This window comes from Ictalurus punctatus, chromosome 29 (genome assembly GCF_001660625.3).
Source record: "Ictalurus punctatus breed USDA103 chromosome 29, Coco_2.0, whole genome shotgun sequence".
Classification (NCBI taxonomy): Eukaryota; Metazoa; Chordata; class Actinopteri; order Siluriformes; family Ictaluridae; genus Ictalurus; species Ictalurus punctatus.
Genome location: NC_030444.2, coordinates 1510857 through 1526304, shown reverse-complemented (window position 1 = coordinate 1526304; position 15448 = coordinate 1510857). Strand labels below are relative to the sequence as shown.

Below are 15448 nucleotides of genomic sequence, written 5' to 3'. Positions count from 1 at the left end.
ATGTTGACAACCTAACTATGCTAGCTCGCTAATACATCTTCTTCAATCACTAAAATATTGTTTCGTTGCTAAAATATCGAACTGTCTTGCTAGCTCACTGAAATATCAATACTGTTTCGCTAACACGTGCTAGCTGGATAAAATGTAACTGATATAATCCACACCCGAATTCATTTTCTTTTTAATTGCTAAATCTGGGAGCCATGCAGCTAGCTGTTTCAAAGCAATCAACACACACACTGGACTTAAATATCGAGCTATGTTTTGGCTAGCACCCGCTAGCTTGCTAGAATACCACTCCACCGCTTTGCTAAATCTGTTCCAGCTTTTTTTTTTGTTAGCAAATTAGCAGCTCACACTTATATTTCCTCCTCATATAGTGTCTGTTTATGTATCTGGCTGTCTTATAGAGACTAGCTTGCTAAAATATTATGTCAGCCAACGTTGTATACATTTGTTAAATCTGCACGCTATTAATATTTCATATGTCTGGCTGTGTAGCATGTTGTCTCGTGTTGTTGCTAATATACATGCTAGCTAAAGATGTCTCTTTTGTAATAACCTAGCTTGCTGACACACAGCTTTCTACTGTTTTTCCAACTAGCTAACTTTTCCACGTGGTTGTGGACGAACACCATTAGCCCACATTTGTGTGTGTGTGTGTGTGTATCACAGCACTGTGGCTTCTTGTCTTTTGCAGTGGCTGTGCGCAGCCCACGGCTAAACACCTCTCTGCTTAAACGAGAACGCGTTTAACCTCCGACACGCTCGGTGCTCTCGCTTCTAATTGTAGCGCCGACCCACTGATGAGACGTCTCAGGGGAAATTACAAAAGACAGCGAGCCGAGAGAAAGAGCAAAATAACGAGCTGGGAAACAGGGTTAGCGAAAGAACGTCCAATTAGCGTAAGGATAAAAGACAGCGCAGTGCTGTTTGCTTAATGTATATACAACAATTTGTTTTTCGAGAGCGTTATTTACTTTCTCTCGCATGCCTCGGATACGCTAGCTCCTGCAGTAGCATGAAGGGAACCGCTAGTTAGCGCCAGTCCGTTAGCTATAGCAGCCATGTTACTGTTAGTGAACAGGTACTGAGGCGTCTGATCCAGAGCTGAGCGCAGCTTTTAATCTCTCAATCTCTTTCTCTCTCGCTTTCTCTCTCACTCACACACACACACAAAAGCTTAGAACCCAAAATCTAGGCCAAGATCCTGAATTCCTCACTGCCTACACACTCACATTTACTCACAGTACACACTCACATTTCTTTAAACAACATGCGTTTTAGGATAGACAATGGCGAGAGAGAAAGAAAGAAAGATAGTGCGCAAAGAAAGCAGCGAGGGAGGGAGTGATTTCGGATGAAGGAGAGAAAGAAAAAAGAAAAGACGAGTGGTCTCTCTCACACACACATTCTTTCTCTTTCTTCATAATTTTTGTTTGTTCTTTTGCATTCCTTTTCTCTTTTTTCTTATTTTCTCTCTTTTATATTCTTGCTTTTTTCTGTACTTCTTTCCTCCCTTTCCTTCTTTTTCTTTGTGCTTGTATTTTTTCTTTTCCTTTCTTTTGTTCTTCAGAATTTTAATTTCTTCTTTCGCTTTCTTTTCTCTTCCCTTTTTTCATTTTTCTTACTTTTATTCTATTCATCTTTCTTACCTTTCCTTCTTTTCCTTTCTCTGTCTCTTTCTTTCATTCTGCTTCCGTGCTTTTTTCTTTTTCTTTCTTTCATCAGATTTCTCTTGTACTTTTCCTTTCGTTTCTCTTTCCTTTTGTTGTTTTCCCTTCTTTTGGTCTATTGATCTATTTTCTCTCTCTTTTTCCCCATTCTTCCTTTTTTTCCATACTTCTTTCTTACCTTCTTTTCCTTCTTTCCATCTCTTTCTTTTTTCTTTCTTTCTTTCACATTTTGCAGGATTGCTCTATATTTTGTTTGCTCATTTTCTTTCTGTTTCCCTTCTTTTTTAACATTTCGTTCTTTTGCCCTATTTGTCTATTTTCTTTCCCTTTCTTACATTCTTCCAATTTTCCTTCGCTGTACTTCTTTTCATTTATTTACCTCTTTCTCTGTTTCTGTACTTTTTCCCCCCCCTTTTCGTTTTAGTCTATTTCCCAATCTCTCTCTCTCTCTCTTTCTCTCTCTCTCTGGCTCGGTTTCTCTACTTTTCATCAAAAATGTCAATGTGTGTGTGTGTGTGTGTGTGTGTGTGTGTGTGTTTCACACTGACAGGTGAGACTTCCTTCCCGCCCCTTTATTTTTCTCTTTCTCACTCTTTTGTGTGCTGCCACAGCTGCCCGAGAGGCAGGAAGTGACCCACAGGAAGTTGTTAAGCTCGGATATCTTTCCTTCCTTTCCTTTCTCTGTCTTTCTCTGTCTTTCTCCTCTTTCTCTTTTCACTCCCTCTTTTCTTTCTTTCTTTCCATTTTTTTCAGCGCTGAAAGTGGAGTCGGGGTGAAAGCCGAGTGCCAGCAGACAAGTGGAGACGAGTGTTTGGCATTCGCTTCTGAGCGGCCAAAAAATAATAATAAAAAAATCGAAGATCGACTTGTTCACTCCATTCCATCACTTTCTCTTTGATTTTGTAAAATAAATAAATAAATAAAATCTGTATATATCCGTACACGAGAAATAAAGCAGGAAGTAAACGTGTGAGTGATTATCGAGAAATGTCACATGAGAAGCAGACACGATGTTTTGAATTATAAGGCACAGATTTATGATACTGAGAACGGATCTGCGATTTACGTAAAATGACTTTCGACAGGAAATGAGCTCCACATTCTTGGACGGATTCTCCGCCTCCTCGCGATATTCGGATCGGGCGTCTGGGACCTTCACGGCCACCTGGACTGCACGAGTAAACAAGTAAACAAGCTACATATAAAAACCCACATACGGCCTCGCTCCAAATCACAGACTTTATCCCGCTTCTGCGTGAGAGTTCTGTATATTCCCCCCGGGTTCCTCAGTAGAGCTGCCAGCGCTCCTGTCTCTGTGTGCGAGTGTGTAATTACCGAGCCTCAGCCGCTATGTCGTTAACCCTCTCAGCGCAGAGCAGAGGGGAGAAAAACACACTCCGGTCTGCGGACTGACGCCAGAGAACCTTCACGATCATGCTGGAGAAGATGTATGAAGAAGAGAAGAGAAAATGTGCAGAGGATGGAAGGATGGGTAGATGGTAGATTGATGGAAGGGTGGATGAAGAGCTCTAAATTCTTCCTTGGTTCTTCTCATTTTCTAGACGTTAGATTGGATGAGGGAGAGACAATACGTAGATCGATGGATAGATAAAAAAAGAGGAAGGTCAGACAGAAGAAAAGAGAAGAAGTTGTAGAAAGGACAGTGGTCCTTTTTGTTTTCTGTTTATTAAATCACAAAACAAGACCTCGCTAATCTAGAGTAAAAGTGAAAATCGATAAGTTCACGCCAAGGTCACGAAGAGTTCTCATATTGATCAGAGTATTGATTAGCATTAGCGAGTGATACTCTTCCTACTTAGACGACCTGGTTAAGTCAGGGAACCTGGGAACATCGACATTTCCCTCAGATGTGTTGGTAAATCACAAAAAAACAACCCCACACAATATGAGTGATATTACGATTTAGCTAGCTAGCATGCAGTAGTAAAGTCTTTATACAGAAAACGTAAACACTCAGCGAGAGTGGAAATGACATGAAAATGTCTGGAACGTCAATATTTCCCTCAGATGTGTTGGTTAATTACTAAAAAAAAAGGCACAATGTGAGTGATATTACGATTTAGCTAGCTAGCATGCAGTAGTAAAGTCATTAAATAGAACATGTAAATGCTCAGTGAGAGTGGAAATGACATGAAAATGTCTGGAATGTCAATATTTCCCTCAGATGTGTTGGTTAATTACTAAAAAAAGACACAATATGAGTGATATTACGATTTAGCTAGCGAGCATGCAGTAGTAAAGTCTTTATATAGAAAATGTAAACACTCAGCGAGAGTGGAAATGACATGAAAATGTCTGGAACGTCAATATTTCCCTCAGATGTGTTGGTTAATTACTAAAAAAAAGGCACATTGTGAGCGATATTACGATTTAGCTAGCTAGCATGCAGTAGTAAAGTCATTAAATAGAACATGTAAATGCTCAGTGAGAGTGGAAATGACATGAAAATGTCTGGAACGTCAATATTTCCCTCAGAGGTGTTGGTTAATTACTAAAAAAAGACACAGTATGAGTGATATTACGATTTAGCTAGCGAGCATGCAGTAGTAAAGTCTTTAAATAGAACAATAGAATGTAAATGCTCAGTGAGAGTGGAAATGACCCAAAAATGTGGGGAATGTCAATATTTACCTCAGATGTTTTGGTTATTTACGAATAAAAGACTCTAAAATTTGAGAAATTCCGTGAGATTTAGCTAGCTAGCACGTAGCTGTTAAAACTTATATATGAACATTGTAAAGGTACACAGTGGAAATGACATGAAAATGTCGGGAACATCAACATTTACTTCAGATGTGATGGAAAATTACTAAAAAAGACACAATAGTAGTGATATTATGATTTAGCTAGCTAGCATGCAGTAGTAAAGTCTATATATAGAAAATGGAAATGCTCAGTGAACGTGGAAACGACATGAAAATGTTGGTAACGTCAGCATTTACCTCAGATGTTTTGGTGAACTACTAATAAAATATGCCAAAATGTGAGAAATTCCATGTGAGATTTATCTAGCTAGCATGTAGCTGTTAAGAGTGTAAAGGCACACAGTGGGAAGGAGAGGAAACTGTCGGGAACGTCAATATTTAACTCGGAGGTGTTGGTGAAATAAAAAAGAGACTAAAATCATGAATAAAACACGAGTCTGCTATTGATGTCCGGAATTGTATCCGTTTAGAACGCCAGACTTTTATTTTAAGACGGATTAGCTCCGTAGTTACGTAGGAATTCCCCTCTATATTTAACCAACCACGAATTACAGGAAGGGAAGAATCCGTGAGATCGCTTATCTCTTTCTCATGACTTTTGCGAGCCCACTCCGCCACACACACACACACACACACACACAGTTGTTTTATTAACCTACATGTTTGCAGCTTTCCTTCTCAGAGTTAATGTTCAACGACACCAACACCCACTCAGCTTCTCTCGCTCTCTCTTTCATTCTCCCATTTCATTTCCCTGGAAAAGTTCCAAGAGAAAGAGAGAGAGAGAGAGAGAGAGAGAGAGAGAGAGAGAGAAAGAGAGAGAGAGAGAAAACACAGCCCCTTATTTGGCCTGAAAACACACTTCAGGGCCGGAGTGTATGAGAAAACGTGGACCACACAGGACCAGAAAATCCCTAACGCTCCTGGACCAGAACCACATTTTTACGTTCGCCTCGTTATTTAGCAATGTTTACCAATTCTGAGTTCTGAGCCAATCATATACTTGCCATATACAACCATATATTTTTTTCTTTGATTAGCAAAATACTAAGAAATACTGACTTTAATGAATATAACATCATAATAAGATGCTAAAACAGAGTGTAATAGTGTACCCTGATTTAAGTTGTGCTTTAATTGGTTTTGATAGTTTACTAATCCTGGCTAGCTAGAGAGCTAACTATGCTAACTACATCTGTTAAAAGTAGCATTTCATGCATAAAGGAGATCAACCTTGGACCTACATGATCAAATCTAACCTAAGCTCCGCCCCGTCGTCCCACAGAAGCGTCACTCGTGATATGCTAATGTCTGTCAAATGAATATGGTTAATACGCCTGTTTAGCTTTTAAAAAAGAATAAGTTTCACACACGTTTAATTTGGTGAATATTCAAAAGTTCTGAAATGAACAGGAGGAAAAAAGAGTAAGAAAAAAAAAGTCATGTTGTGGATGACCTGTCAGAGCCTGGAATAAAGGTCGGGAAGTTTGAGGATTTTTCTCGCCTAAAACTTTCTCCAACACACACACACACACACACACACACTCACATGCACTAGAAGACCTATTTGCACCTCGAAGCTGCTCTTAGTCCTCACAGCAAGGATTAAATATTCAGAGCAAGTCCATTTTGAGAATATATAAAATTCCCACAGTTGAGAGAGAGAGAGAGAGAGAGTGTGTGTGTGTAAGAGAGAGAGAGAGTGTGTGTGTGTGTGAGAGAGAGAGAGAGAGAGAGAGAGAGAGAGAGTGCTAAATGGAGCTTTTCAAAAATACAAGACTTTAAAAGGAAACTAGCGAGGCTTCTCAGTCATGCTAGCTCGAGCGATCTCTCCACATCCTCGCACTAAAAGCCACGGGAATCCCAGAATGCACAAATGATGTCGGCAGAAATTACCCACAATGCACAAGGCTCAAAGACAAATGCCTTGTATGTGGGTATGCCTGACATTTGTGTTATGTGGCCTATATAATGAATAGAACTGTGTGGTTTGGGACACGACCATAGTGGACCTGGCCTATATAGTGAGTATGTTCCGTTTTGGGACAAAGCCGTGGTGGAGTGATGATGGTGAGATGTTTACAATGGTGTTTATATGACCTACGCCGTAGTTGCGGTTTGGGACACAGCCCCAGCAGACCGACGATAGTGAGATGTTTACAACGGTGATTATGTGACTGTTGTAGTGTACAGGTTGTGATTTGGGACACAGCCCCAGTAGCAGGAGTGAGATGTTTACAAGGGTCTTTCACCCTGTGTGTGTGTGTGTGTGTGTGTGTGTGTGTGTGTGTCTCTCTCTCTCTCTCTTCCTGTCTCTCTCTCTCTCTCTGTCTCTCTGGCTAATGTGGGCTATGTAATAGCGCTCTGATGTGAACTGCTCTGAACTGATGTGAGACCAGATTGTGCCAGACAACAGTGAGGCGTGCCGGAGAACTCTCCCTCTCCCTCTCCCTCTCTCTCTCCCTCTCTCTCATAAAAACACACCACAACCCCACATTTAGGAATACACCTAAATGAGATATTCTCTGCAGCTAATAATTATCAGACGAGCTAAATTAAAGGCTTCTGCGCCCAAAATGCTAACGTTGCTAATATAAATAAAGGTAATTAGACTAACCAATAGGCCTGAATGGGCTGTTAAAAGGCGCACGCAGTTCTTTTCCGTGATATCATGTATGATTATTATCTATTACCTGGATGGCATTTCAACCCGAGCACTCAAAGGCCCTCAGCTACGTGTCTGTCCTCTGCGGTTTTAAAACTTTAATGCCTTCCTTCACCTTCTCTTCAAATGGGTCTAAAAAGGGAGTCTCCGAACACCGCTGTCCTTAGGCTTTAACCCCGGAGGCCAAACCCTACACCAAAATGCTGCCTACATAGGCACCCTAGCTTCAAGTGGAACAGGGAGGTAGGGACGATTAAAAAAAGTGAAACAGTATTGTGGAATCGATGAATTTATTCTTCCTCGGTTTAGCCGCGTTAGAGATTCGCACGAAAGCGAAACCTATGTGAATTTACGTCAGGTTGCGTAACTTACGTAATTTTTACGTTTTTGTCAGTTTCGTATTAGCTAACACGGTGATGTGCTAGAGCGTGATTTCTAACTAGCACACGATTCTTTTACAAATATTCCAAATAAACACCGACCATCCGGACATTTACATTTCCTCTTCAATATAATCTAGCTAGCTAGCCTAGAAGTAAACTTACGCATAAACACAAGGCATATTTGGACATTTTTATTCAGTAACAATAAAGCTTTTGTGTTGTTGTTGTTGTGTTTTTTTTTTGGTGAGATCTGTGCTGTATTTATACACGTTTTTATTTATCCTGCAATACAGGCAGTGTTTCAGTTTAGTGTTTTGTTTCAGTCCTGTACCTTTCTGGCTCACTGGTCTGAATCTAGGTTTACTTACACCTGATTACGGCTGCAACTAACGATTTTTCTCATAATCGATTCATTCGATTCATTGAATTGGGGGGCAAACTTTCAGTGCTTTCAGTTTTATATTTCCGGTTATTTATTCCAGTTATACTATTATGGATTAGTTGTTGCAGCTCTACACCTGATATCATTAAAGCATTCGTTTTGAACCCATGTCCACTCACCGGTCTTGGCATCGATGCTGAAGAAACCCTGCGGGTTCCCGCTGCTGATCTTGTAGCTCAGTTTGTCGCTGGAGCGAGTGTCGGGGTCGAAGGCGTCGATCTGAATGACTGAGACATCTTTGGGCGAGTTCTCCATGACGGACGGGTAGTACACAGGCTCGGAGGTGTGCGGCGCGTTGTCGTTCACATCCTGTACCTCGATGTAGACCTCTACGAAGGACGAGAGCGGCACCACGCCGCCATCGCTGGCGTACACCGTCAACCAGTAGTGCGACACCGACTCGCGGTCCAGCAGCTCCAGAGTGCGGATCACACCTGGGTCAGAGAAAGGGATAACGGATTAGACAAGATTTCATTCATTCATTCATTCAGGTTCTTCATGTCAACAAAATTCCAATTCACACTCGCATGAAGCAACAACGTATTCGGCTGCGGTGTCACAAACTTTAAATTTACATTTCTTCGAACAAGTCTCATTTTCATTCATAAAAACCTGCCACTGAAAAATATAAGCGCTGAACACGACAGGTGCGTGTTATTGCATCATAAAATATAAGAACCAATCATTTTCCAATATGCAAATGAAGAACACACGCAAAACCGGTTTCCCAGGGTCGGACAGCCGTAAAGTCTTGGCGTTATATGGAACTGCTACAGCCAAATATTTATGATTCATCATACGTTTTGGCGACTTTAACAAAAACAACGTTCGTCCTCAATCAAATCAAATCAAATCAATGCAATGAAATGATTTAAAGCATATGATTTGCATTTTGCTAAACTGTTATCCCTCTGGAACAAATCTGTGCGTAAAATTGAGTGTAAACTCGCAGCAGATCACTAGATCCCCAATACAAACATGAACAGCTACCCATAAACCCATAAAAATCCTGACATCAGCTGGTGGTGACATCACATCCAAACCAAATGGTCTTTTTTTCGCCACTTTTGCTTTGAAGACAAGCATCGACCCCCGTCCACGTGTGTCCTCAACGTCACCTCTACAGAGCAACACAATCCTCCGGAGTACGTGTTCCTGTTCGCGACACTTTTAAAAGTAAAAGACACGTTCTATCTAGCAAACTATATCCTTAAAGCTTAAAACGTAGAACCTCGAGGCGAAGGGCTGCATTTATATAAAATGACAGCTAGAATGTTGAAGAAACCTACAACCGTCCATCAAAGCTTGAGGAACCAAGAGTGCACTTCTAACTTACAACATTATTAACCTGTAATCATTTCTTTATATAAGGCTGGGCGATTTCACGATGTAATATCAATATCGTGATAAACACCACGATCCTATTTTACCGTGAACCTTCTCGGTAAAGAGAAATTCAAAATGGCTTTCGAAACCGTTTCCGTGTTTAGAGACGGAGATTTAGGAATTAATCAGCCTTAAAAATAAACAACAACAACAACAGCAAAAAAATGCCAGCGTGATAATAGAAATATTTATTTTTATGCCGTTTTAGTACCGTTCCTTTTACAATGGGTCGTCACGACTCGGACATAACGTAAGGGTTAAAGATTCACCGGAGCCGGCGGAGGCCATTTGGCTCTCAGCTGTGTCAACAAGGCACCTATTCACAGCAATCCAGGAACGAGAAGGGGCGGAGAGAGTGGCCGAGAGTAAACGGCAATCCACAGAGAGAGAGAGAGAGAGAGAGAGAGAGAGAGAGAGAGAGAGAGAGAGAGAAGGGAGCGGAGTGAACTTTGAGTCGTCTTTGTTCTCGTCCATTCAAAGCAGCCTGAGAGGACTGCGGTTTCACGTTACCTAGAGCCATCCTAAAAGTTAATTATATTATTGTTATCCAGGATGAACATCCACCTTGCTATAAACTCTCATAAAGCAGGGTGTGTGTGTGTGTGTGTGTGTGTGTGTGTGTTTGCTATCGACCATAAAGAGACGCTCCCTGGTCAAAGTGTACGCTGACGATTCACTTCCTTTGATACAACGATGCATCAGCAACGCCGAACGCTCTGGATTCGTTTCAGAGCCGGAAATTAAACACGATAGCCCTTTTAAATCGTCCTTGTTGAGTGTTGGTCCGCAAGTCACGTCACACATCTTTCGTTTTTTAGACCAACAGAAACGCAGGACGGTCCTATAAACGAAAGCCGAGATTCAAGAGCTCCTTCTTGTGGCACAGTTATGCATTGACCTTTGACCCTGATAACGTAGTCAAGGTCTATATCACGGGGCTCCTACATGTCGCACATTTGGGAGCAATGACACCGTGTCCTTTGTTTCCGGAACAATCCTCCTCGCTCCCCAGTTCCGTAACTCGATGACCTGCTCCCTGATTTCATTTCGGGGTGGGGAGGGGTGAGAGAAAAAAAGAAAAGAAAAGAAAGAAAGACAGGTTGGCTTCAGGCGATAATTATATTCGAGGCAGGAGGAGGAGGAGAGGAGGAAACGCTGGCTACAATATGCTCCGTGTTATTGAGTCCTCAGTGTCTGACGCTTCACTGATGGGAATGGCAATGAGCTCAAGAAGCAAGCGTGGGACTCGAGAGAGAGAGAGGACACTGGAGTGTGTGCGTGTGCGTGTGCGCGTGTGTGTGTGTGTGTGGGAGAAAGAGAGGGAAAGAGAGTGAGAAGTATCAAAGGAATAAATGAGAAAGCCAGCATGCGATAGCGAACGGGCAGAGAGGAATGTGCGAGAGAGAAAAAAACCGAGTGCGAGAGGACAAAAACTAGCAGAAGGCAGAGAGAGAGAGAGAGAGTGAGAGAGAGTGAGAGAAACGAGTCAGTCTTTGCCAACCGCATGAGCGCTCATCTAGATAGCGCACACACACACACACACACATACCGAGACACACTCCCAAGAGACTTGTCCCTCTGACTCAAAAGAGCCTTGCTTTTAGCCACCCTCAACACAGATGACTTCATACGCGGACGCAATGCAAAACTACGTGTGTCTAAGACACACAATTCTAGGTTGCCGCCATATAAAAAGCTTATTTTTTTTATTGCTAACTAGCCTCCTGCTATACAGCCCTTTTATGCTAATTTGCAGTAGCTAGCATGTTGTTTAAATAAGAATAAAAAATATCAGCTGTTTGTTTCAACAAGGAAATCTGTTCACGCCAGCTTGCTTTCTAACTAGTTAGTAACTAGCTAGCTAGCACTACCCTGGGAGTTACGATGTATGTGTTTGGAGTTTCCAACCTTTAAGTAGAAAGAAAAGAAAAGAAAAGAAAAAAGATCTGTTTGAAAGCCCTTTAAGCCCACTTGTGTGTGATATGCTTTAAACTCGAAAAACGTACAGGAATACTAGCATAAATAAGTATTCTGTGGAGGAAGTGCTAGCTTAACGTGAGGGTAATGTTGTTTTTTTTTTTTCATGTTAGCATTCTGAATCGGAAATTAGGAAGCCACTAATATGACATACTATTTAATTCTTAGGATAGTACTGACACGTTTGGCGAAGAATCAAGTGAATAAGCTTTGTTGTGTCTAAAAAGTGCTTTGCTAGCTAGCTAACTAGCTTACACCACTTGCTAGCAGTTAAAATCAGTATAGTAAACAGTACCTGGTAACTATGGTCCTGATTTGCCATTGCCAAAGCGTCATACAGTGTCGTGCTAACAGAAAGCTTTGTACTGGCTAGTAAACCTATAGCTAACTAGCCAGCTAATCCCGCTCGCTAATAATACGGCAGGCACAGAGGTGTGAACATCTAAGGTTTGTTGAAGCTGTTTAGCATTTCTGCTTTTAAATTTTGTACTGTTAGCATGACGGCGTCCTGCCCTGAATATACGCTAGCGGTTTTTGTGGTAAAATAATTTTTTTTTCTTCCTTTATGTTAACATTTTCTTGTTAGCAATGTTGGTGTAGCCGCCAACGTAGTTCTTCAGCATAGTAGCATTGCATTTCTGCATGTAGCCATTAAAAGGAAAACCAAAATACATCAACAGCGTTTATGGCATGCTATGTTATCTTTATAAATAAAACAAGTGCAAGGATATGAACTAGGTAGCTCCTGATATGGGACTCGGAAAACAAGGCGGATGTTTGCTCCTAATCTCCTTAAATCTGCTCATTGTTCTGATGAGGCTTTGGCCGCTCTTCTGCTTTCGGGCTTAATTGTCGCTGATAATCCCTATTTCTAGAGAAAGCACTGCTTTATTTCTTTCTTTCCTTTTTTCTTTCGTTCTTTCGAACCCCCTGCTGAATTTAGAATATACATTTTAATCCCTAATTCCAGATGTAAAACCAGCGAATAAGAAATAAGAATTCAGAACCGCATTACAAAAGAAAAAACTCATCAGGATCGATACGGTCGTAGCGTTACGTCTTTCGTTTACACATTTTTTTGCCCCCTTGGCACAAAATTTCCAGGTTCATTGTGAGACACTCCTTTAGAGAGAAAGCTGTTGAGGAAGTTATGAAATTCGCCCCCAGGGTGCAGAAAACGATGACAGAGAAATCCGACCGGTCTCTCTCTCTTTTATTTCCTCTGTCTTCGCTCTCTATGTCACTCTTTTGTCTGTCCATTTTATCGCCCTGGGGAACGACTTTTCACAGCCGCCTGAGCTTCTGACTGAACAATGAAAGAAGCCGCTCGCACCGGTTTCGACCCCGGCCGACCTCGCGAGTGCGTGTGTGTGTGTGTGTGTGTGTGTGTGTGCGAGAGAGAGAGAGTTTGACAGTAAGTTTTCATGTGTGTGTGCGAGATAAAGCGGAGTCTGTCCACTTTAATTAGTTCCCTGATTGGCGCCTTCGTGGCACTTTCACAAAAGCCGAGCTGGCTGCAAACACACACACACACACACACGCACACACACACTCACTCACACACCAACCAAAAGCTTCCAAATGGCTGTTCTAACTTCAGCAGCTGAGGAAAACGATGGACAGGAATGTAGGAAGGCAAAGTAAGCGGACAAGGGAGGTCTTTCGGAAGCTGGATTGGGACGCGAATCTTGATTTCTGCTCAGATCTACCATATGATGCAAGGGCCGAAAATCTGTAGAAACGTCTACTCCAGCATCAGCTGCAGAGAATCACATTGACTATGCACAACAACAACAACAAAAAAAAGCTGGCACTCTTGCTAAATTAGGAAGCCAAAAAAGATTAGCAGGGTTGTCAAAAGGGGATTACGGTATGCAGAATCCTGTTTATCCTCTTGCTCTCATTTTCATATAGTAAGGAGTTCGAGTGAAATCCCAAGCAATATCATCCCTTTTTTGGCAGGGTACAACGTGTAATAAGCAACGATAACTTTAAGCCTGCAAGACAACTCCAGTTCCAGTTAAAACCGCTCCTCAAAGTCATCCATCCCCACGTCAGCTAGTCCGACGATGGTACCTTCAGTTACTATACTTTCATACGAGTGAGGGATAAAGTAAAGACTCGACAGACAATGGCTCAGAAGTACCACAGATGTGAAGTTAATGCGGATTACGTGCGCTTGCATGTTAGAAGTCGGACCCTTTGGCTTTGAACTCGCTCGGTTAATTCCCAGCTCATCTTTCCTGCATTCCGGAAGGTTCTCAGGCCTCGGGGTCACGAGGGTTGCAACAGACTTTCCCATCATTTCTCCTTCTCTCCGTACACCTCAGTCATTCCCTACACCACAGGAATAGCTCAAATTCCTCTGCCTGTGCAGGGAGATCATGACGGGTAACCCAAGCCAAGCTTCATCTTGCCGCAGTCTCCCTCTATCACTTAAACTTAAATCATATCCCTGCTCCCATTCCCAGAGTTTTGCGCCATCTATAAAAAGGTATGCCTTCTCGTTTCATGATTAATGGTGTAAAACATTTAGCAGTGTTTGACTCTGCCAGGAAAGACTTTTTCTGGAGTATCTGCACAGGCCTCCGAGATTGCACTGCCACTGATTTTGCTTTATACCCATATAAAATCCCTCGGAACGCTTGGAAAAATACGGCGACTGTCAGCAGCGTGACTTATCAGAGGGAAAAATAGATGTGTCTTGCATTCAAATACAATAAGAATCGACAGAAAACCGTTATTAGGACGAACGCTCGTGTAGCACAGGGATGTTTCTTCAACCAGACATGGGGGGGAAAAAACAAAACCCAAACCTCCCACGTGGCACTGCCAAGGTTATCAGCTCTCGAGTGTGGATTGAGGAAATGTTTATCAACTCCAGAAGCTGATGACTTTAACAAATATGCACTTCGCACAATCTTATCTTCCTGAACATCCTGCGCAAGCGATTATAAGGCAGCAAACCTCTGGAGTCGAGTCGACCACCCCCATTTCCGCTTCACGCTTGGCTGTGCCTCCTGTACACAGCCATGGCCGCTAAGTGCTAGCAGTTTCAGCAACAGCTGGCCACATGGGAAATTGACCGGGGGGGGGGGGGGGTGCGAGGTTTGGAGGAACGGAATAATTTCACTGGCTTAACAAAGCAGAGCAACGTGTCTCGCTCTACATATCTGGTTAATCTCATCATCTCAAAATAGGCGGTTGGGGAGGGAGGCAAAAAAAAAAATAACCTTCAACTTCCATTAAGCAACAAAACGGCTTTAGCAAACCAACAAGCATTAGCGTAGGCTATAAACCGAGCGCTCGTAGAGGAAGCTTGGAAAGAAAATACCGACAAAGACTTGGGGATTTGGGAGTCTTATTAAAGCTAAACAAGAAGAAAAGATGAAAGGAGGTCGACCTGAAGCGCAGGGGAAAGAAACAAGTGTGGGTGTAGAAGGAGGAAGTTCCTCAATGAATGAAGGGGAGTGATGCAATTAGAACATGCCTGGTGGGACACGGTCTTCTTTATCCCCCACCCCTGCTGTTTCTTCCGCCGACTCTAGCCTGTTACTTCCAGTCGAGAGGTCCTATTGGGACATGCCCAGACAGAGCTCATTGTCCAAGCTCAGTTAATGTTACTGCAGCGGCCTCGCTAACGAGGGCCAGACCGTTTCAGTATCGACACCACTATTTAAGTACTAGAATCCAATCCAAGTTCTGGATCCTGTCCTCTGATAACGACCGCTTGTGTTCTGCTAGCACAACATTTTTATGAAGCATGAAATAGCTGCCCGGTGACGCTCAGCCCTCGCTGCTAGGTATTACCGCCAGTATCAGTGTGACAGTTCGTACTAAAGTGCTTCGTCCTCCGTTCTCGTGGTAAGGGTGATAAGATGGTAGAGCGAGAGAACGTTTTTCAAAGGGGCGCCGAGTTGACATTTTGAAAGCCCCACTGCTTTTTTTCTTCTTCTTCTCCTCTCTCTCTCTTTTCTATTTATAAGCCGGCACTCCTTGGAGTATTTCTGTGAGGAAGGGATCAAAGGCGTTTTTAAATCGTGGCAGGGGTGGAAAGGTGGCTTGCCAATAAAACAAGGGGAATAGGAAAGCCGCTCGGTTCAAAAGCCAGATGTGGAACTGTTGACTCTGCTCCTAATTACGTCTTTATACGGCATTACTACAAACGGAGAGACTGTGCACTTAGCCGCCGT

General features: G+C 42.5%; 1 protein-coding gene across 4 annotated transcripts in view; it reads right to left on the bottom strand.

The window, feature by feature from the left end:
- The window catches only part of fat1a (FAT atypical cadherin 1a), a 77030-nt gene that overhangs the window by 48119 nt on the left and 13463 nt on the right, over positions 1-15448 (bottom strand). For all 4 annotated transcript variants that reach the window (XM_053677319.1, XM_047152139.2, XM_053677320.1 and 1 more), the window contains exon 3: positions 8012-8326. In XM_053677319.1, coding sequence (XP_053533294.1) covers positions 8012-8326 — 315 coding nt within the window. The remainder of the gene's footprint in view (positions 1-8011; positions 8327-15448) is intronic.